At 39.9% G+C, this 24,043-nt stretch overlaps 3 protein-coding genes across 5 annotated transcripts in view; 1 reads left to right on the top strand and 2 right to left on the bottom strand.

Annotated features, from left to right (window-relative positions):
* RAD9B (RAD9 checkpoint clamp component B) overlaps positions 1–7,579 on the top strand; it is a gene marked incomplete at its 3' end in the record, with an annotated part of 28,685 nt that extends 21,106 nt beyond the window's left edge. The window contains exons 10-11 of the mRNA XM_080649878.1: positions 5,565–5,784; positions 7,427–7,579. Coding sequence (XP_080506004.1) covers positions 5,565–5,784; positions 7,427–7,579 — 373 coding nt within the window. The remainder of the gene's footprint in view (positions 1–5,564; positions 5,785–7,426) is intronic.
* VPS29 (VPS29 retromer complex component) overlaps positions 1–7,874 on the bottom strand; it is a 39,111-nt gene extending 31,237 nt beyond the window's left edge. Inside the window, exons 1-2 of one of the 2 annotated variants that reach the window (XM_080650613.1) lie at positions 7,162–7,874; positions 5,560–5,707 (exon numbers count right to left, since the gene is read on the bottom strand). The gene's annotated coding sequence lies outside the window, so the exon portion shown is untranslated. The remainder of the gene's footprint in view (positions 1–5,559; positions 5,708–7,161) is intronic. The other variant, XM_080650614.1, reaches the window with a different exon arrangement.
* A 3,132-nt stretch (positions 7,875–11,006) lies between these two features.
* The window catches only part of PPTC7 (protein phosphatase targeting COQ7), a 48,379-nt gene continuing 35,342 nt past the window's right edge, over positions 11,007–24,043 (bottom strand). Inside the window, exons 3-7 of one of the 2 annotated variants that reach the window (XR_013959574.1) lie at positions 23,479–23,677; positions 19,296–19,419; positions 16,104–16,233; positions 14,622–14,798; positions 11,008–11,873 (exon numbers count right to left, since the gene is read on the bottom strand). Coding sequence is in view for 1 of the 2 variants with exons in the window: in XM_080650604.1 (XP_080506730.1) it covers positions 14,740–14,798; positions 16,104–16,233; positions 19,296–19,419; positions 23,479–23,677 (512 nt within the window). In the remaining variant the exon portion in view is untranslated. Of the gene's footprint in view, positions 14,799–16,103; positions 16,234–19,295; positions 19,420–23,478; positions 23,678–24,043 lie in introns of both variants that reach the window. The other variant, XM_080650604.1, reaches the window with a different exon arrangement.

Raw genomic sequence — 24,043 nt, 5'->3', positions numbered from 1 at the left:
TATTAGCCATTGCAATTAGACAAGAAGAAGAAATAAAAGGCATCCAAATTGGAAAAGAAGAAGTAAAGCTGTCCTTATTTGCAGATGACATGATATTGTACATAAAAAACCCGAAAGACTCTATCAAAAAACTAACAGACTTAATAAATGAATTCGGCAAGGTAGCAGGATACAAAATTAACGCCAAGAAATCTATGGCATTTCTATACACCAACAGTGAACTTACAGAAAGAGAGACTAAAAAAGCAATCCCATTTTCCATCGCACCAAAAAAATTAAGATACTTAGGAATAAACCTAACCAAGGAGGTAAAAGACTTATATGCGGAAAACTACAGGACACTGAAAAAAGAGATAGAGGAAGATGTAAACAGATGGAAGAACATACCATGTTCATGGATTTGTAGAATCAACATCATCAAAATGTCCATACTACCCAAAGCAATCTATAGATTCAATGCACTCCCCATTAAAATACCAACAGCATATTTCACAGACCTAGAAAGAACTCTCCAAAAATTCATCTGGAATAAAAAAAAGACCCCGAATAGCCACAGCAATCCTGAGAAAGAAGAATAAAGTAGGAGGGATCTCAATACCAGATTTCAAGCTGTATTACAAAGCCACTGTCCTCAAAACAGCCTGGTACTGGCACAAGAACAGACATATAGATCAATGGAATAGAATAGAGAATCCAGATATTGACACAAACCAATATGCGCAATTAATATTTGACAAAGGAGGCATGAGCATACAATGGAGTCAAGACAGTCTCTTCAATAAATGGTGTTGGGAAAATTGGACAGATACATGCAAAAAAATGAAACTAGATCACCAACTTACACCATACACAAAAATAAACTCAAAATGGATACAGGACTTAAATATAAGACGGGAAACCATAAAAATACTAGAGGAATCCTCAGGCAGCAAAATCACAGACATATGCCAAAAGAACTTTTTCAGTGATACTGCCCCTAGGGCAATGGAAGCCAAAGAGAAAATAAACAAATGGGACTACATAAAAATAAAAAGCTTTTGCACAGCAAAAGAAACCATCAACAAAACAACAAGAAACCCCACTGTATGGGAGAACATATTTGCAAATGGTATCACTGATAAAGGTTTAATTTCCAACATCTACAGGCAGCTTATACAACTTAATAAAAGGATGATAAATGATCCAATAAAAAAATGGGCAACGGACCTAAATAGAATCTTTTCGAAAGAAGACAGAAGGAAGGCCAAGAGACACATGAAAACATGCTCAAAGTCACTTATTATCCGAGAGATGCAAATCAAAACGACAATGCGATACCATCTCACACCTGTCAGAATGGCTATCATCAACAAATCAACAAACGACAAGTGTTGGCGAGGATGCGGAGAAAAAGGAACCCTCGTGCACTGCTGGTGGGAATGCAGACTGGTGCAGCCACTGTGGAGAACAGTATGGAGTTTCCTCAAAAAACTGAAAATGGAACTCCCATTTGACCCAGTAATCCCACTCCTAGGAATATATCCTAAGAAACCAGAAACACCAATCAGAAAGGATATATACACCCCTATGTTCATAGCAGCACAATTTACAATAGCTAAGATTTGGAAACAGCCTAGGTGCCCGTCAGCAGATGACTGGATCAGAAAACTATGGTACATCTACACAATGGAATACTATGCTGCCATAAAAAAGAAGGAATTACTACCATTTGTAGACACCTGGATGGAATTAGAGAACATTATGCTAAGTGAAATAAGCCAGTCAATGAAAGAAAAATACCACATGATCTCACTCATTTAGGGATAATGAAAAACATTATAAACTGATTAACCAAAAGATAGTTACAGAGGCAGTAAAGCATCCAACAGAGTGTCTAATTACAGCGGTAAGGTTAGGGAGAGGTGGGGGAAATAAGAGATCAACTGAAGGACTTGTATGCATGCATATAAGAGTAACCAATGGATGCAAAACATTGGGGGGTGAGGGCAGGTATGGGAGTGGGGTGGGGGGGGCAATGGTAAGATATGTACACATATAATACCTTAATAAAAATTTTGAAAAAAAAAAAAGTTACTATGGGAAATTTGGAAAATACATGAAAGTACAAAGAAAAATACGAACATCACCCACATTTACACTACCTAGAGATAGCCACTGTTAACATTTGGCTCACCATATTTCCTTTCAGACTTATTTTGCATATACTTGTGTTTTTAAACAAGATTGAGATCATATAGCATATGTAGTTTTGTGTCCTGTTTTTCACGCCAAAAATATTATATTGTGAACATGTTCCAATACCATGACTTGGAAACATGATTTTTAAGACTGTATAAATTTCGTTATACAGACACAGTAGGTCCTCAGGTTACATAAGAGATCCGTTCCTATGGCGCAACGTCACTCACAGGGAGCACATACACAGCAGTAATGAAGTGAAACAGTAAAAAAATTTTAAAAGATAACAATTCCTGATCTTTACTTGTGGTAAATAAATAATAGGGGAGAAACCAAGATGGTAGCATAGGTAAACACCTGAACTTGCTGCCTCACACAACCACTTCAAAACTACAACTAAAAGACAAAATGGGCAATATCCAGAACCACGGGAAGGCTGGCTGAGTGGAAATTCTACAACTGGAAGGAAAGAGAAAATCATACTGAGACTTGGAGGAGGTGCGGAGGTGCAGAAGTGAAGTACAGAGGTACAGAGGCGCGTGCTCATGGAAAGGGCTGGCAACCGAGTATGCTGTTGTCTTTTTCAATCGGGAGGGAGATACAAGCTCCCGACTGCTCTGAACTCCAGTTCTGGGAAAGATTCTGGGGACCCAGACTCATACTGGGAGAAACTGGACTGTCTGGCATCGAGCGGAACTCGAGGGTAGCTTTCTCTCAGAGATGCTTGCAGCGATCATTGTTCCTGCACGGTGCTGCGGGACACAGAGACACAGGACCTCTTCTAGGCAGGGCTGACGGTCAGCCATTGCTGTTGATTCCCTGAGACCCCGCTCCACCCAATTTACAGCTCCACCCAAGCTATGTGCGGAGGCTTTTGCATATGAATGGCCTGGCCCTTTGCAATCTGAAACCTAACATTCTGCAGCTGGGTAAAAGAGCCCAGAGCCTCCAAAAGAAGACCCAAGGCTCGACAGCAGCTTGCATTGCTTCACAGTTGGGCCTCATCTGGGCACCTCCAAACCCCAAACAAAGGGAAGGAATCTGCAGATCTCTCTGTAGCTACTGCTGGGTGGCCTCTCTCCTTGGAGATCCAAGAGCCAGTGTACCCAGTGGTCAGAGAGAGACCATCCAGACTATAACTCTTCAGATCCATAAGAGACACACTCAGGGGGCAGACTCAGTGAGCCCCACTGAAGGAAGTCTTGCCCCATAAGGGTGTCTCTAGCACAGAAGTTCTCTCATCATAGACACAACTGATCCTCACAGACAGTTGGCCTGGAGGTCAACTCCTCCCAGTGATACCAACAACAATCAAGGCTTAACTACAACAAGACTGTGCACACAGCCCACAAAGGGGTGCACCAAGAGTGTCCCCCTCATGTAATTAGGGAGGCTGAGCCACTGGGCCCTATAGAACACCTAGCACACAAAGCCACGCTATCAACACAGGGAAGCAGCCAAAATGCGGAGACAAAGAAACAAGTCACAAATGAAAGAAATGGAGGAAAGCAATCTACTGGATATAGAGTTCAAAACTACGGTTATAAGGTTGCTCAAGAATCTTCTAGAAACCGCCAATAAATTTAGTGAGACCCTCAAGGATATGAAAAAGAACCAACTAGAAATTAAACATACACTGACTGAAATAAAAAATATTATACAGAGATCCAACAAGAGACTAGAGGATCCCAAGAATCAAGTCAAAGATTTGAAATACAAAGAAGCAAAAAACACCCAACCGGAAAAGCAAAAAGAATCCAAAAATATGAAGATAGTGTAAGGAGCCTCTGGGACAACTTCAAGCATACCAACATCAGAATTATGGGGGTGCCAGAAGAAGAGAGAGAGCAAGATATTGAAAACCTATTTGAAGAAATAATGACAGAAAACTTCCACCTGGTGAAAGAAATAGACTTACAAGTCCAGGAAGCGCACAGAACCCCAAACAAAAGGAATCCAAAGAGGACCACACCAAGACACATCATAATTAAAATGCTAAGGGCAAAAGACAGACTATTAAAAGCAGCAAGAGAAAAACAGTTACCTACATGGGAGTATCCATACAATTGTCAGCTGATTTCTCAACAGAAACTATGCAGGCCAGAAGGGAGTGGCAAGAAATATTCAAAGTGATGAATAGCAAGAACCTACAACCAAGATTACTCTACCCAGCAAAGCTATCATTTAGAATTGAAGGTCAGATAAAGAGCTTCACAGGTAAGAAAAAGCCAAAGGAATTCATCACCACCAAACCAGTATTATATGAAATGCTGAAAGGTATTCTTTAAGAAGAGGAAGAAGAAAAGGGTAAAGACAAAAATTATGAACAATAAAGTGACAACAAATACATATCTATCAACTAGTGAATCTAAAAATCAAGTGAATAAAAACTCTGATGAACAGAATAAACTGGTGAATATAAAAGGATCAGGGGCATAGAAAGGGAGTGGACTGAGAGTTCTCAGGGGGAAAGGGGTATGAGGGGTGTGGGAAGAGACTGGACAAAAATCGTACACCTATGGATGAGGACAGTGAGGGGGGGGTAAGGGCAGAGGGTGGGGTGGGAACCAGGTGGAAGGCAGCTATGGGGGGAAAAAAGAGGAACAACTGTAATAATCTGAACAATAAAGATTTATTAGAAAAAATAAATAATAAAAAACAAAGCACCTATGTACATACGTCGAAATGACGGAACTTTTTTTTTTAATAAAGAAATGGGAGATGGCGACGTAACCATGAAACGATGTATGTTGAGTCCAACGTAACCCGAGGACTGCCTGTATTAGTAATTTATTTGACTCTTTTTTTAACTTGGTCCTGTTACCATTTCACAAGATTGTCTCATGCACAGTAGGTTAAGAAAAATTCAAATCTGTAGAGAGAATTTCTAAATAATCATATATGTAAATCTTAACTTTGAAAACAGTTAGTTCCATATTATTTCAGTATACTCCCTAAACCAGTGTTATCATTGTCATCCCATATTGCTCCATTAGTTATATAAAAACTAGAGGCCCAGTGCATGAATTCGTGCACAGGTGGGGTCCTTCTGCCTGGCTGGTGATCGAGGCCTATTGGGGGGCCAGTTGAGGGGAGAGACCCCGGGAGGTTGGCCGGCCAGCCCCCTGATTGGGGCCTATCACGGGGGCTGGCTGGCAGGGGGCAGGGGCCGTGAGAGGTTGGCCAGCCATGGGAGGTTGGCTATGGGAGCACAATGACCACCAGGGGGTAGCTCCTGCACTGAGTGTCTGCCCCCTGGTGGTCAGTGCACGTCATAGTGACTGGCTGACCAGTCGTTCTAGTCATTTGGTCATAAGTCACTTAGGCTTTTATATATTTATTTCAAAGTAAATAGTTTACTCATTTAATTTATATTAATACCTCAGGTCAGATCTGGCATGTTCAAATTCAAAGGTTGGTAAAAAAGATAGCAAGGCCATGGAGTCTATCTCAAGAAAAGTAGCACCCAGGAAGCTTTATGCCGATGAGATTCTCTCAAACATCTCTGCGTTGGAAAATTCTGGCAGTCCTATAATGAAAAGAGTGAATAGTGACACACAGGAAGAGCCAGGGTCTCCATCTCTCAGGAAGGCAAAAGAAAAACGTTGAGACATAACCATGTCTCAGTCAAGAATTCCCATCATCTGTCACCCTTTTGCAGTCTCCCTGCTCCAGCCCACCCTCAATATCCTGAAGATACATTTTCTTACTTTTTGACAGTAGAGAGAAACCAATCTGCGATGGAGAAAAGACTGATTTATTTTATAGACCGTTAATACAATTATTTTTTTATGTGGTTGTTGTTTTGCTTAATCCCTTCACCAGAGTAATTTCTAACATAGTATATTCAAGTAGGGATTTGGATCACTTGTTTTAAAGAATAAATTATGATTGTGTATAGCATACATATCTTTGAATACAAATAATATGCTAGTCATATAGTTTGTTTTACAAAATAAATGTTCTTCTCATTTCATTTTTCAAATCTGTTTGGAAAATCATTTATTCATAGTGATACAATATAACTTTTATCCCCAAAACATCACAAATTCCTTCATAGCAAAGTCATAGTTAATAACATATAAAAATACCAACATTTTACTAGATTGATGATAAGCTTCATAGAATGCTAACATTAAACCTTATGAAATCTACTGATAAACACAATTTATTAGAAACAGAAGTATCTCAAATAATGAGTTTCAATTTTACATTTACATTAATATTTTACTCAAGCCTGTTTTGCTATTGCTGCTATTATTGGTTTGGGAATATGAGTTTCTTAGTTAGAATTAGAAATCTAGAAGGAGAAATATTGTTTCTAAAAGTCACTATCTTAAGCTGTACAAAAGATTTTTTTTAGGACAGTAATATTGGATGGGGGATGTTGGGTGAATGTGTGGTGTGTGCAAAGCCCTGTGATGGAGGAAACATGGTGGCTTTAAGGAACTGAAGGCTGGTCAGTATGGTTAGAGTAGATAGCCAGGGGGAAACAGTGGCACAGGATGAAGCTAATGCTGAGGTTGAGAAACCCTGATGCAAAGGCTGTTGAAAGTCTAAGAGCGACCAGGAGAGTATGGCATGAAGAAGGTACAAGAAGAAAGTGCCTAAGTAGGAAGTGGGATGAAGACTGAAAATGGCCATTGGCTTAAGGATGTGAGGATTTTTGGTAACCATAATAAGAGTTTCTGTGAAATGGTGGTGTCAGGAGCTTTTAGATAGGACTGAATAGGAGAATAAGAAAATGGAGACAGCAAGTGTAGACAACTACAGCAGAGGTAAGGCAGGGAGGGAGGAACAGGATGGGACTTTTTATATATTTTAAGGATTAGAGACATTATTTCAAAATGCTTATATTCCTATCCAGTAGAGGGGAGGCTGTGAGGCAGACAGGGAGGAAAGGATGGGCATTAGCTGGGAAGGGGGTTCACTTCTGTCACAGGAGGAGGGAAAGGAGAGAAGATGGGAGTTAAGCAGAATTACCTGCAAAATCTGTCTTTGTCCTCTGTCTCTTACAACCCTGGCGTTAGTTTAAATGGCTCAGGCAGGGGAGTCAGAAGCAGATCACTGATCCCAAACTGTGTGCCTTTGGGGGAAGAATTCTGTTTTAGAGAATGCATTGGTCCGGTCATGAAGGTTCTGGGTGTTTCATGAACCATAGTCATCAAAGTTAGGGTGACCACATTGGCCAAGTTTCTGAAAAGGGCTATTCCCTGGAGCACTTGAGAACTTTTACTTTGAATAAACAGTACAGTTACTTTCCCCCCTCCAGTTTACTTGCACGTTCTTTAGAGCAGTTTCTTCCGACCAGCGAGAACACTGCGACAACCCTTTCAACAGTCTGGCAACAGCAAGTGACAGTGAAGAGGACATGAATAATGGCAGTTTTTACATATTCTAAGATTTAATGACCCCATTTACTGACACACCTCAAACACATTTCACACTTAGTCTATATTGTCTTGGACTCCCTTGAAATGCAGGATGGACTTCTGCTTTTCTAAACATTTTCATCTCATACCACAACCATATGTAAAAATAGCTCCTTGCTAACTATATGTAATTTGCTTTAAATCCATTATACGACTTGGAAAGCAGCTAATTAGAATTCTTCAATTCAATGCATGTTCACGTTAGAGCTTTTAGCATTTTCTTTGCCAGTGTTATAAAGGCATTTATTTTTTTTAAAAAAATGTATTTGTATTGATTTCAGAGAGGAAGGGAGATAGAAACATCAATGATGAGAATCATTGATTGGCTGCCTCCTGCACGCCCCACACTGGGGATAGAGCCTGCAGCCCAGGCATGTACCTGACCAGGAATAGAACTGTGACCTCCTGGTTCATAGGTCAATGCTCAACCACTGAGCCATGATGGCCAGGCTATAAAGGTATTTAAACGTTCTTCAGCAGTCATTTGGAGTGCACCAATACTGCTTGTAGAGTTTCGTGACTAATAGGTATTTTTGTATTTGATTGCAAACATTTGAGTTTTGGTGCTTTCAGACATAGTTATGCAGTCTTTTGTAGTGCCATGACCTTTTTGGTCACTGCTTTTTATATTAAGATTTTAAGCAAAATCCCTGGGGAAGGGAGTCAAGAATAAAAATCCTAGGTGTACCGGTTAATAATGTGGATTTTTTTTCAATAGATGGAGTTACACATATGTTGATATATATGCGATTTGATATTTATCCTGTTTTGTTGTATTGACAAGCTTCAAAACTTCATGTCAAATTTTCTGAAGGTGTTAACATCATAGATATTTTTACACATAAAAATGTCAAGCCCTAGCTTGGCTCAGTGGAGAGAGCGTCGGCCTGGGGATGAAGGGTCCCGGGTTCGATTCCTGGTCAAGAGCATGTACCTTGGTTGCGGACACGTCCCCAGTAGGGGGTGTGCAGGAGGCGGCTGATCGGTGTTTCTCTCTCATCGATGTTTCTAACTCTTTTTCCCTCTCCCTTCTTCTCTGTAAAAAATCAATAAAATATATATTAAAAAAAAAGTTGAATTTCGTGCCAAAAAAAGAGCATTTGTGGGAGGTTTTAATTCATTATTTTATTTTGAAGAAAAGTGCTACTAAAGTTATCGTATACTTCGGGAAGCTTATGGTGAACATGCTCCATCTCAAGATACTGTGAACACTGGTTGAAATACTTTAAAAGTGATGATTTTGATGTGAAAGACAAAGAATGTCCAGGTCAACCAAAAAAGTTTGAAGACCAACAATTGGATGAAGATGCGTGTCAAACTCAAAAACAGTGAAAGATTAAACATTGCTTAGCAAACAATTTCCAATTGTTTACAAGCAATGGGAAAGATTTTAAAGGAAGGAAAATGGGTGCCACATCAACTGAACAAAAGACAAATGGAAAACCGAAAAGTCATCAGTCAAATGTTGCTTCAACAGCACGTCTTTTTTTGCATCAAATTGTGACGCGATGAAAAGTGGATTTGAGAATCCCAAACACAGAAAATCATGCGTTGATCCATGTCAACCATCAACATTGACTGCAAGGCCAAATCGCTTAGGAAAGAAGACAATGCTCTGCATTTGGTGGGATCAGGAAGGTGTGGTGTATTATGAGCTTCTAAAACCAGATGAAACTGTTAATACAGATCGCTACCGACAACAAATAATCAATTTGAACCATGCTTTGATCGCAAAACGACCAGAATGGACCAGAAGACACAGCAAAGTAATTTTGCTTCATGATGACACACCATCACACACTTAAAAACCAGTTAAAGACACATTAAAAGATCTTGCCTGGGAAGTATTAACCCACCCGCTGTATTCACCAGACCTTGCCCCTTCAGATTACCACTTGTTCCGATCCATGGCACACGCACTTTCTGAGCAGCACTTCAAAACGTACATAGAAGTGGAAAATGGGGTCTCTGAATGGTTTGCCTCAAAACAAGAGAAGTTCTATTGGGACGGTATCCACAAATTACCTGAAAGATGGGGGAAATGTGTAGCTAGCGATGGACATTACTTAGAATAAAGCACTTTTGATGTTTCTCTTAAAATTACCTTGTTTTGATTACAAAATCCGCATTATTAACTGGTATACCAGGTATATAGCTATTTCCTTCACTTTGGAGTCTTTTTATGTTATTGTAAAATCTTATTTGTGATAGCTTTAAATTATCCTGATTTTCAGATGCGATTTTCTACAGTGTAACGCAAAAAAAAGAATTTAATGGAAGTGATGCCAAAAAGTTATATCTGTATATCTGACATAGAGCACTTACCTCCACTGTCAAAAAAGCCTGGATTTGGAGTGAAATGAGTGTCTCTGTTCTTTTCCCCTTTAAGAATAATCTTGTTACCTGCACAGACTAAAATATCTGGCACAAAAGCATTCTTATGTAATATCTGATGATGTAAGCCTCTCCCTCCCCCAAACCTGTTTAAATGTAAATTATAACCTGACAAACTAGACTGCTGTAACATCTTGTTCAGTCTTTGTGAAACCACCAAATCCCAAAGAAATGTTAACTGGTAAGCAATTGTACTTCAGATTTTGTGAGGAATTCATAAACAAAGGTGGCTGAGTGGATCAGTCAACTTTAGAACTGTGAACAGACTTCTAACTAAAACCAGAATGAATTTGGCTCTTGTAGCTCAGTAATGAATCAGAGCTACCCACAATAACCTATTAAAAACTCAAGTTCATCCCAAAATGTTCCTCAGTGAATGAAAATGGGCTTTTTGTGGCAACTGGCAATACCCACATAATTTCAAGCAATTTTTTCACGTGTAGGCTAAAGATTTATGTATCTTATGCTTATACTGGTGACTAACACTGAATTTCACATGATATAGATCTCCTTGCAGAGGATGAAAGTTTTTGGCTCACTCTTGGAAATGGGCAGGGGGGTTAGGTCCTGGAGACATCATCATCAGTAATTGCCTGGATGCTGCACTAATCTGTAAAAGACAGTTATACTGTTAAACTGTATTTAATTTGTATTTTAGATACAGAATGCTAAATTTAAACGACACCAGATTTTTCTGTGCTTTCACTTCATACCATGTAAAAGATGCAAAAGCCTTCTCAGCTAGGAAACCATGTGTATTTTACATTGAATTATCAGTCCATTTTGATGAATTTTTGAGGAAGATAAACTGATGTAGTAAACCAGCTGGTGAAAAGAGCTAAGGCAGAGAACTAGTAAAAGACAAAATAATAGCTACAAAGTACAGAGTCACTGCTAGGCTAAGAGGGTTGGAAATGAGGACTTGATAGAGACCAACAAATTCAATGTCAGGGTTTGGTGTCTTATTTAGTTACTATTTCAATTAAAAGGAGTACACAGATTAGTATAAATACTATATTTATTAAATATCTTTACAGTTTATTTAAATGTATTTACAGAACTATTCCTGCATAAGTTATATTTCAGACATCCAATTCAGGTCATTGCCTCTTGGGTAAGACAAATAATGATAGTCTCAACAGAAAAAAGCAGCTCATTAGTATATATAAATTCAAACTTGCTTCATTATTTAGCCATCTTTGCCACAAACTACCTGCTAACCGTTAAAATTTTGACATTGACACTGCCAATTTTTAGTTGAGAAGTTCAATTTTACAAAGAATTTAATTTTTTATGAATAAAATCCAAATGTTTTGTTTCATATTTTCAGTTTTATAAGCAGATTTTTTTTTTGTTTGATACTGTAAAATTTGTTAAATGCAAAAATGTGATTGTTTCCAGGGAAATTTGATGCTGTAGCTTCTACCAAAGATAGCTGGTATAAGGTGACAAGGAACCAAGAACTTATCCAAAGTACAAACACTTATAGTTCTAGTCAATCTCCAAAACTCTCAAAAACGAACTCAGTAAATTCCCACAATTCCTGCCTTGTTACTTGATGTGGTAGGTTGGTGGTACTGAAGGTGGTACTGAAGGCTACTGTTCTATCCAAAACAAATGTAGCTGATAGGAGAGACACTCCCATCATGCAAAGCTTGAAATCTAGTTGCTAATCTAGACACAGCCCAACCCCCAGACATACACACCTGGAATGGATTCTTTTGTGATTTAGTACCCATCGACCATGTCAAGCCAGTACAGTAATTCAGGACAAAAAACTCGTTTTCCCCTTCATTTCTTCTTTCACTTTTTAAGAGCCTAGGGCTCTACTGCATATCCGTTCGGTAAATATTTTTTGTGCGCAGGTAGCTTAAGTTCACAGGAAGAAATAAGGTTCTGATATGTTTAGAGTGCACATTTTAAAACAGAACAAAATAAAAATTTCAAGCATGTGATAAAAATATTGATTTTTTTATAATACAGTATTGCTTTATAAATATAGATGGAAAAGCTATAAACTTTACTGGTCTTTGGTGCATCCAGAGAGAGATAAATAATTTGCCTTTTGTAAATTAGAAATCCAAATTCTCTTTTGTTATAAAAGTCCATTACATGAGGCAAATATGTGTGTGTATCTTTTTTATACTGCTTGATTTAAAATACAATTAACACACACATCAAGTTCAGAGTCAGACCCACCAAGTGGCGTATCTCAGTCATATCCCACAGAGGCTTGGGTCCTGTGACTGGAAAATTACAGCATGAGTCCAACACAGCCTCTGGCCACTGAGAGTGGAAGGAGAGTTACTTGATAAGCAGCACTCCAACTGACCACTGGCAGTCAAAAAATTAAGTGCATAACACAAAAAGGACAGGGGAAAGAGAAAATATTTTGTATTACTAAATTTACAGGCCAGGTCCAAAAGTTAGTTCCACGGTGAAACTCAATTCTTGTCCCACTAAATTCAACATCACTGGAACAAACATATTGTCAATTTCTAACAATAATTTCTCAAAAAAGTTGATAAAATAAGTTGTATTAAAACACCACCAATCTAGCTTTACAAAGATTGTGTTTGATGGGTTAAATGAGAGCAAAGCCAGTGACTTAATCAGCACTGCTCTACCAGGAATCAAATGTAGGCATTGGAAAATTAATGCAAAATATATCCAGATCATAGGCTACACACCTCTGACCAGAAATAATTAGAAATCCAATAAAAGAACTAATGTCATCAGCCCAAGTATAAATGTACTTCTTGCAACAAAACCCTTCTGGATGCAACTTTCTTTACTTTTTAAAATACACAGAGACTGCAAATATTTTGTGCAAAATAAATACCCCGCCACTTGCCACTCTGGCTTCTGTGTTTTATCACAGCACAATTGGGTTCTCATTACTTAAACAGTCTCCCTCCACCCCCCATCTCCTCTACCAAAGAACTGTTTTGTCAAGTTAGGGTAGTTAAGGCATTCTGACATGTAATTAAAGGTGATTCAAAATAGATATCTAACATTATGCCAATTTAGGAATAGTAGATAAATTACTGAACAGTTTACAAATGAATAACTCATTCTTATTATAAATGAAATGCCTGTTACAAGCATGATGCATTGAAATATAGTAATGACATGTACATGGTACATGTTAAACAATTTTAAATAAAACAAAAGCTTGACAGTTACTCAAATATACAGTACAATTTCACAAAACAAAATCTTTTAAAACAAGTTGAGGTAACCTCAAACATAAGTTTTAATGCAATAAACCAGGGAGTATGTATCTCCTTTAGAGAAAGAGACTTTCTATATTCTCCTCAAGTAGATTCTCATCAGGTTTAATTGCATTCTCATCTATACACCAATGTTACCTGACTTATATATAAAACATGGCTTTAATTTAAGGATTGCTAACTATATTTTTCTACCACCAAGTTAATGAAGAAAAAGACTGACCCAAAAATATATATCTTTACAGCAGTTGACTTATACACAAACCTTAAAAATAAGTTTGAAATTGCAGATAATGGGAAAACTGAACGTGGGATAGTTTTATAAGGAAACTATACACTGCAAGATGGCTATTTGGAAACTGTAAACATTAAGCTTGATTCAGAAACCCCTAAATTTCTGTGTAGGGCAAATGCAAATGTCATATCATCACTAGTTTTCCTCATGGACTCTTGTGTTGCTGCTATTGCCCACAGTGCTCCTTCCACATGGACCCCCTGAATTTGGTGCATGCTATACAAAAAGCAAGGCTACTAATCAAGGGTCTGAGTGAGACTAGGAGTAGCATGACCCCCAAAATTCAAAATAACAGCTGTCCATTCTCAACCCATTAGGCCTATGGGCCTAGAGCTCCCACACAGGGGCATCATGTCAGACAGCTGGGAGGATTTCAGTCATAGCATTAAATTCCTTGGCTTTGAGGAGTTCTACAATCTTGAGTAACATTCCCATTAAAATTTTGGTAAAGAGTCTCCCTACTCCTGCAGTTCAGGCCACCAGCCTATGAGTTGGATGAATCAATAAACTGCCAAAACTTTGATCATAGGATCACAATTAAGCATCTTTTAAAAACCATGAAACGTTTGCATCCATAGAATTAAAGTGAAATTTTCTTCCAATTTGTAAGAAAAAAAGCTCCTGGATCAAGATTTCATAATCCACAGCAATGTTTTAGAGCAGAATTATAAGCCCCTGAAAAATAGGAGTTTATAATGAAAACACAAAGCCACACTCAATCATCATAACAAAGACTGTATAGTACACGTGTAACATTTCTTTTGATGAATAATGTATGTTTCTAGGAGATGTACCATAACATAGAATTTGTGTTAGACTTTTAAAATCCCTTTTACACACTGTAATTTTTAATTCACTTTACCAACATTACTCATTTTCTTCAATACTTCAAGCATTTTTGAAAAGTAATAGCCATTTTAGCTTTGAAAACCTCCGATCCCATCATGGAAAGGACAATGAGAAGTGAAGGCCAATCTTCAAATCTTGATTCTCTTCGAAGTTGCTGGCAGATATGAGCTAGTGAATGACAGTAGTGGTTCTTAACAAAGATCTCAATGGGGTCTCAAAAAGACAGGCAAAAAGGCTTACATCACTGGCCATTGAGATCAGTGGCAAAGAATCGTGGTCCTGCCAGCAGGATCAGCACACACGGCTGGGGAAAATTTGGGATGATGGAAGGAAAGGCAGGAGTTGACACCTAGGTGTGTCAGTCTGTATACTCAGCCACTATGGAAAGAAGGACGGTGATGTCATCTGGCTTTCCACCTAAAACAAAAATGAAAATGTAGTCATGTATCATAAAAAGTAAAGTCAATCAAAACTGTAGCCTAAGGTCTAGGAGACAAATGCTTGCAATTCATGAAGGTTTGATTTGTCAATATATTCTAGTAGAGGAAAGAAAAAAAAAATGATGAAGAGAAATAAAGCCCAGCTGGCATGGCTCAGTGGTTGAGCATCAACCTATGAACCAGGAGGTCACGGTTCGATTCCTGGTCAGGGCACATGCCCAGATTGAGGGCTCGATCCCCAGTGGCAGGGCATGCAGGAGACAGCTGATTCATGATTCTCTCATCATTGATGTTTCTATCTTTCTCTCCCTCTCCCTTCCTCTCTGAAATAAATAAAAATATATTTTTTTAAAAAAGAGAGGAATAAAAACACCAAGAAATTACATGCAACTTAACTGACACTTAAAAAAACCCTTCCTTGCTCTTTAAAACAGTAGCTCTGATAAAATGGCCACTACCTCCTCTGTTTATAGCAATCATAGTAAAGAAAATCTGGTTAAGATAAATTCTGCCTGACAAGAAAGTTACATGTTTCTATGAATAATCCTAATTTGGACAAACATACCCACTGTTTTGAAATTAGGAACAATCTTGTATTCTAATCTGCCAAACAGCTATGGCATTTTTCCTATTTTAATATTTCCTGGAAGACTAAGAAATGCTTTACATGTCATAATATAATACTAGCAAGAAATTGACCAACTGTACTAGTTCTGATATGTTACCACCAACACGTCATCCCAGCTCCAAGACAGAGCTACTGTCCTGCTCCCAAAGTTACATATCACTTAGTAGATAGAAGGGCTCTTCAAGCAAGGACAGGTTAACATTACTTCCCTCTTCAAAACCTGCTGTGGCAATTTGGCAGGCAAATACTGTCAACGAGTGCCACAAAGCCAGAGGAAGGGAGAAGTGAAATGTCAGACCCGTGAAGGGCAAATGTTAAACTGCTGGGAATGTCCAGTCCTTCCAGGCAGAGCTTGGAGGCCTTTTGGGCTGAGGTCCAAGCAGTGCAGTGGTGGCAATAAAGGGCTTCAGATTCCGCCTGCCTCTGTAGCCTATGAAGTTCAGCTCTGAAGGGTGTCCTCTGGGGAAGACATGATGACATGCACTTGCTCTTGTCTTCCAGTGTTAAGGCCTAATGACCTAGCTCAAAGCCACCGCGCACAGCTAAGAGAGGACATCTCAACAGTCTCACTCTAGTGCTCTAGTTTACCTCACCCCACAGCCCAGAGTGTTCCCATCTTACTATGTTCCTATGACCTTCCTAAAGATTGCTTACCTCTCACATTCAGTCCGTTGTCACATGCAAACTGTGCAAAAGGTGACATATAATTTGGGTCATAGGCCAGCTCATGAGCTTGCTCAGCAATGCTTCTTGCCGTCTGTTGTATACTCTCATAATTTGAATTCTAAGATGAAGGATGAGAGAGTTATTTTTATCATAATGTCTCACATGATTATTGTATTCAAGTATACTTACAAATATCACTTTTTAAGAGAGTAACATTTATCTAATCAGTTTCCACCATTTATGTTTTATTCCAGTTAGAGAAGACAATAAACATTGCACCCTCACTAAAAGGAATGAGCCCATCAGTGCTGCCTGCATACAATGTGAATCAGAAAGTTTTTGATAGGTGGCCTTGGGCCCTGAGGTTTGGGTTTTTATTTCTGCTTTTTTACCCATTTGAAATTCTTAAGGTATTTTTGCTAAAATAGGATGAGATTGAAAGGGCAAATTTTTATAGCACTTTAGGGATGTCCTCAAAAATTTCCTTGCTGCCCTAGCCGGTTTGGCTCAGTGGATAGAGCGTTGGCCTGTGAACCAAAGGTTCGATTCCGGTCAAGGGCACGTACTTCGGTTGCAGGCTCCTCCCCAGCCCAGGCCCTGGTCAGGGCATGTGCAGGAGGCAACCAAATAATGTGTTTCTCTCACACTGATATTTCTCTCTGTCTTTCCCTCTCTCTTCCACACTCTCTAAAAATCAATGGAAAAATATCCTCAGGTGAGGATTAAAAAAATAGTAATTTCTTCCCCTTACTTATAAATGCACTCCTGGCCAACACCAGTTTGCTCTCTAAGAGCTGCCAGTTTCCCTACTGAAAATACCTTTAGAATTTTATATCATGACTAGAGGCCTGGTGCATGACATTTGTGCACTGAGGGGGGTGGTCCCTCAGCCCGGCCTGCGCCCTCTTGCAGTCTGGGACCCCTTGGGGATGTCTGCCTGCCTGCTTAGGCCTGTTCCCCGCGAGGAGTGGGCCTAAGCCGGCAGGTGGACATCCTCCAAGGGTCCTTAGTGCTGCCTCGGGTGTGGGAGAGGCTCCTGCCACTGCTGCTGTGCTCACCAGCCGTGAGCCCTGCTTTTGGCTGAGCGGCGCTCCCCCTATGCGAGTGCACTGACCTCCAGGGGGCAGCTCCTGTGTTGAGCATCCACCCCCTGGTGGTCAGTGAGTGTCATAGCAACCTGTCATTCTGCTGTTTGGTCGATTTGCATATTAGGGTTTTATTATATAGGATGAAGATTCTTACCTAGCTGTATAACCTTGAGCCACTCCCTTACCCTTGCTACTTCAACTTCATCAGTAAAATGGAATGGGAAACAAGGTCCATTTTAGTTAGCTCTAACATCCTAAGATTCAGAATGGTTTCAGTGTAAATTATAATAGGCCTCTGTTTCAATGTTATCTCAGTGAGAGGCCTTCCCTGACCAATCTTTCTAAAACAGCAACCCTCTCTATTCCCTATCCCTTCACCCTGCTTTTTCTTCTTATTTACCATAAACACTACAGGGTGGGGCAAAAGTAGATTTATAGTTGTTCTTATGCAAAATAATATAACAAGCCCTAGCTGGTTTGGCTCAGTGGATAAAGCATTGGCCTGCAGACTAAAGGGTCCCGGATTCAATTCTGGTCAAGGGGATGTACCTTGGCTGCAGGCTCCTTCCCAGCCTGGGCCCTGGTCAGGGCTCATGCAGGAGGCAACCAATTGATGTGTTTCTCTCACATTGATGTTTCTCTCTGTCCCTCTCTCTTCTACTCTCCCTAAAAACCAATGGAAAAAATATCCTTGGGTGAAGATTAACAACAATTAAATAACCCTATCTAATAAAGAGGGAATATGCTGACTGCCATGCCCTCAAAGATGGCAGTGCCCACAGCCACAAGATGGCGGCGCCCAGTCTCCTCAGCCCCGCCGGGGCAGCAGGCGGGCCAGGCCACTCTGCGTGCCTGCCTCCAGAGTCCCCTAGTCCCCTCAGCTCCCCCAGCCACCCAGGGCCAGCCCGAGGTGCAGGCAAGCCTCGGATGGTGGCTGCCCAGCCGCCCAGGACCGCCTGAGGCTCAGGTAACCAGGGCTGGCCGAGGCTTGCGCTGCTGGCAGTGGCAGCAGCAGGGGTGTGATGGGGCGTCGCCTTCCCCTGATCGCCGGGTCGCCTCCCACCCCTGAGGGTTTCCGGACTGTGAGAAGGGGCAGGCCGGGCTGAGGGACCGCCCCCCTCCAGTGCAAGAATTTTCATGCACCGGGCCTGTAGTACAAGAATAAACTATTTCTATGTACTCATAACTATAAACTTACTTTTGCCCCACCCTGGATATTATCTTTTTCTTTCTCTGTATTATCTACCTTCCTCCACTAGAGTAGAAGCTCCAGAGGACAGGGAATATCATTTCTGCTCACACCCTGTCACCACAGAGTATAGTATCACTACAGTAAGCACCTGGCCTTTATTGAACCCCACAGATGAGGCCTGGTACTAAGGATTCTGTACTCCTGGTCTTAGTTAATTTTCACCATAACCCTATAAAACAGGGCCTTTTGTACCCCCAATTTACAGGTGAGAAAAATGTTGCTTGAAAGGTTTAAAAACTTACTCAAAGTTACAGTGGTTAGCAATAAAAGCATGAGAAAAGGCTAACTTTTCCCAGAGTTACAATTTTTACAAAGCCAAAGAATATGGAAACACTGATTGTCACTTTCTTCCGTTCTTTGTATGGGTCAAAGCTGAACTGCTTTATTACTGGTGACAGCTCAGATCACATCAAGGCCCCTAACTGCCTGATGCCCTTGACTGCTGCCTTGACTGGCTCTGGTATGATGACTTCCTATCTTTCCCAGCTTCAACACCTGCTGGGTTTCTTATGAGAATAAAATGAGAAAAGGACCAGGAGGTAACACTATTAAATACCATTAAAATACAATGAAAAATGCAAACAAGAAATTTCTTATCTGGACTTTTCCTACCTTTACCACCCTACTAAAAGCTTGGTGAAAAGCCTTTTTTCTTTAAGTTCTCCATTTGTGAATATTTCCATTTACAACTGATTGAAAAACTGTTACTATTATTAGTTTCCTATATTCACAAAATAGTCCCTGTCAAAACTATAAGAAGAGATAATGCAACTGAATGGAGAAAATTTAACTGCCCAGAGAGGGCCACTGTTTCCAAGGGCCAACCTTTCAGTTAATTACCTTTAACTTTTTTAGCTCCTGCAGGATCATATAATCAGGCATGTTGTCAAAGAGTCCATCTGTCGCTGTCAGGATAATGTCTCCTAACTGGACATCAAAAGATGTGCTATCAGCAGCATCCGGGCTGTGACATGGAAAGGGTAGGGGCAAAGTTAAGAAAGCTCTTTAGAGATACCATTCAAAGTTTTCAACAGGCACTATGTTACAATGTAATAATGCTATAAAAAAAACCTACTTTATATTAGGAGTCAATAATAAGAGCCAGTCATTCTGAAATTCCTAACCTTGAAAACAATTAAACACTCTTATATAAATACTAGAGGCCCAATGCACGAAATTCGTGCAAGAGTAGGCCTTCCTTCCCCTGGCTGCCGGCACCAGCTTCCCTCAGGCACCCGGGCTTCCCTCGCAGCCCCAGCTTTGTCTGGAAGGTCGTCAGGAAGGAAGTATGGTCTAATTAGCATATTATGCTTTTATTCTTATAGATTTCAAAAGCTGAACTGAAACTACCAAGTAAAACAGAGTGTGGTGATTAGTCATATGTGATTTCAAAGGAGGAAGGGTTCTTTTCTGAATCAGATGCTAACATGTCTCTTAAATCGTAGTGCAAATTTATTTCTTAATTCTTTAGAGCCACATTCCATCCTCTCTAACTCATTGTCCACTTATCAGTTCCCTGCAGACTTGAACCTGGCTCTCAGGAGGTTGTGTTATAGTGGAATAACTATGAGAGCATGCAAATCCTCTAAGAATTCATTCATGGGAAACACATGCAATAATATAATACTAGTAATTACTAGTGTATTATTGGAAGTTCTATGTTAGTATTACTAAGGGATACTTATTCTGGCAGAGTGAGGACTGTGTATCTCCCAGGACTTACAAAGTGCTCCACATGCGTAAGTATTTATTAGTGTGCTTGACAAATAGATCTTCAATAAATATCCATTGAATGACTAAATGAATGAAGAAACAAAGTAACTGGCTCTCCAAATTGGGGAATAAAAAACACACAAAAATAACCTTTGTGATATGTTGTTAATGAAAGAGGAAGGTACAGAGAGTGAAACATAACAATGGCTGCCTCTGAGGAGAGAATGTGTGGCTGGCGGCAGGAATAGGAGGTAGACTTTGCACCACATTTTTTTGCATAAAACTTTTAAAAACATAGATGGGAGATTTTTTTCCTCTGACAAAACCTAATGAAAGCAGAGAATGGGGGGAAAAAACCCAGGTGGGGAGAAAACAGAAAAGACCATATATTCAAAGGGTTAATGGCCCCCTGAGAGGTCAATTCTCAGCCACTTCCAATGTCCAGATTCACTGCTTCCAGGCCTCCAGGGTGAGGAAAAGGTGAGATAGATACCTGATAACCTGCTTTAACCTGTAAATGACAAGAGCCAGGAAAAAATGCATACATTGACCCAGAAGGGTGGGGCCAGAACTAAGGCACCCTAAGCTTGACAGAAAAAAAACACCACCCCCAAACCTGTATAAGCAACATGTTATAAAAGTTGTGAAGAGAAAACACAAGAAACTAACAACCCACCCATGCCTGCTGGGAAATGCCTCAAAAGTGCACTGAGAAAATTCTGGTTCATTGTCTCCTCAGAGGAAAGAAGCAGCACATCTAAAAGTTCTATGATGGGCTTTGTCAAGGAACAAATTAATTTATACATTCATACAATAAATATTTTGTAAAAACAGCTACTAAAAGAAAACCCGTAAGTCAAGGTTAAAATAATAGTTTATAGATAAGATGGACTAATAGCTAAGATACAGCAGGGGGCAGCGGGGGGCGGGGGGACTAAAACTGGTGGAAATCAGGTTGATTTCTTCTGTGGAATAAAGAGAAAATATAAGACACTTCACATTTGCTCAGTCTTTGGAAGCTAATCAGATTCTAAAAGTTTAGATTAATGACCAGGTTGGCACTGAAGCTCGATTTTATGCTGAGGTTTTTCTTTCCACAGGAGTGTCCTTTGCTATTCTGCCTGTGAGAGACTCACTACCATTGGACAATTTGTCCTCTTCTCCCAACACTCCCACCCATGAGCTTGGTGTTCTGCCAGCTGCAGTTCTGCCCATTTTGATTGAACATACTGTGCTGCTGGAAACTTTTGACTGCACTGAAACACGAGCTGAAATCACATGCTAATAAGCTGTCTCTGGGCTCCAGGGGAAGAAACCTCCACCTCATTGGCAGGCCAGGCCAAGTGCTGCCCTAATCAGACTGTCCCAAAGATAGTGTGTGAGATAAGGCAGGGCTGCTCTAGCACTCAGAAGCCAAATCAAGAATCAAATAAAGAAAAATTAAAACACTGTTCTCTAAAAACTGTTAGCTGAACTTAATATCTGTCAAGTCCTTGGGGTTCTAAGGTTTGCTCACTCCAATATGGTTAATATTAATGTGTATTACACTGAAGAAGGGCCCATAATCTAATATTCTTCCACTTATGGTAATCTGTCTTAATCTGAAAGTAAATAATGCTTACCTCTCTCTAGGAGTCAACAACAGATTTTTTTTTTTTTAACAACAGATTTTAGATGGGCGATACTGAATACCTCATTATGTAATATACTCATTACAGTTTAAAAGATGGTAGTGATGCCTTAGCCAGTTTGGCTCAGTGTACAGAGCGTCAGCCCTGGAACTGAAGGGTTACAGGTTCGATTCTCGTCAAGGGCACGTGTGGGAGGCAACCAAATGATGTCTCTCTCACATTGGTATTTCTCTCTCCTTGGCTCTCCCCCTCCCTTCCACTCTCTCTAAAAATCAATGGAAAAATATCGTCAGGTGATGATTAACAAAAAATAAAAGATGGTAGAATAATCATTTTATCTTAGTTAGGGCTTAAGATATGGTTTTATAAGAACTATTAAGTAGAGACAACAGATACTTGCTAGAATGCTTCAATTTTTACAAAAGGATACCACCCAGTTAACAACATTTATGAATTACCAACAATGTTTGTCCTAGGTCTTACAAGGTTGTTATAGACCAGCCTTGGGCAAACTACGGCCCGCAAACCGGATCCGGCTGTTCTATCCGGTTCTCTTGCTCTCCCCTCCGCTCCTTTACTTTAAATTTATATTAGTTTACACAAACACTCCATCCATGCTTTTGTTTCGGCCCTCCGGTCCAGTTTAAGAACCCATTGTGGCCCTCGAGTCAAAAAGTTTGCCCACCCCTGTTATAGACAGTGAAATCTGAGATTGTCTTAGCCTTGTCTGTATTCTGATCTTAGAAAAGATAAACTGTAAAAGTTGATTTTAAAAAGTACTGATTGTCTCAAAAAGTTCTCTTCCCAATTTAAAAATGGACTGAGGGTCCTGCCAGTGTGCTCAGTGGTTAGAACAGCAATGGCCTACACATGGAAGGGTCCCAGGTTCGATTCCCCATTAAGGGCATGTACCTGGTTTGCAAGTTCCATCCCTGCCCTGATCAAGGTCCATGTGTTGCGGGAGGCAACCAATTGATGCATCTTTCTCATACATCTATGTTTCTCTCTTCCCCTTTTTCCCTCCCTCCTTTCCTTCCACTCTCTCTAAAATCAATGGAAAAAATATCCTCCGGTGAGGATTAAAAAAAAAGAACCGAGGGAAGGTGTCAGAAGAAAAAGAACACCTCAACAGCATCATCACAGAACATATCCAAGACCACTTTTGATTCCATTTCCTGTATGGTCCTAACAGGTTCTGCCTGGACTGCAAGCTATATTTGATACATGTAGTAGAAGGCCCTGAGAATCAGGAAGTTATTCTGATAAATAAAGCAGATGCCTGTTTGTACTCTTCCCTAGTAACGTATGCAAAATCTTGCACAGACAATGGCATGCATGAACAATAACTCATTTCTCCAGCAAAATTTAACACAACTGTACATACCACGTGATCTTGGTATGAAAAACTGGTATTTTGTAAGCTTGAAATAGCATTTTCAGTCTTTGTCAAATTATTGGGTGTTTATCAGAATTCAACTTGGCTGCAATATCAAAAGATATGCAACATATCTTTTGAAGTCAAACTAAAAGGTTCTCTTGATGAGAACATTCTCAATGTCTTTTTTTTTCTCATTTGGGAATGGAAATTGCCTATCGCCACTGTGGTTGAGGGGGATGGTAGGGAACCTGTGAGTAAGCCACGCCCTGTTCATACTTTAATGAGTGAAAGGGGAGCTTACCTGTCACTCAAGACGACTCCTTCTGCTTCTGGTGGTGCAATTGAGAGCTGGAATGGAGTGTTGAAGTAATGCTGCTGCTCATCTGATCGGTGCACAACTTCGCCACCCCTGACAACCAGGAAGCCTGAATCGCCCAGGTTTGCTGTGTGTAAGCGGTGGCTAGTTCTGTCCAGCACTACGATGCAGGCAGTACTGCTACCTAGAAACAAAAATGGTCTCCATTTATTTTCTCTTCCAAGGCTGCCTTTGTACACATATTTTTATCATTACCTCAAAGAACATGCCATAATTTGAACCTTTGCTTAAAAAGGATCTTTCTTAGTTATGCTCCATGTTGCAACAAATGTCATTAATAACCTGATCAGGGTCCAAATGGTGGGAAAGATAAAGGAATTTGTATGATACGTAGTAAGTGGGCCATTGATGATCTGAATTCTTCCATTTGCAGAGAAAGAAAACAATAAAAAATGGCTGGTATTTAACCATATTATTTCATTTCAATAGTGCTATTATCTATGCCAAATGCTCAAAAGCATGTTGTTGAGATATTAAGCTTTAATACTTA

Source organism: Plecotus auritus (assembly GCF_963455305.1).
Source record: "Plecotus auritus genome assembly, chromosome: 13".
NCBI classification, from domain to species: domain Eukaryota; kingdom Metazoa; phylum Chordata; class Mammalia; order Chiroptera; family Vespertilionidae; genus Plecotus; species Plecotus auritus.
The sequence above is the reverse complement of the archived record's forward strand: the minus strand, read 5'-3'. Positions and strand labels throughout refer to the sequence as shown.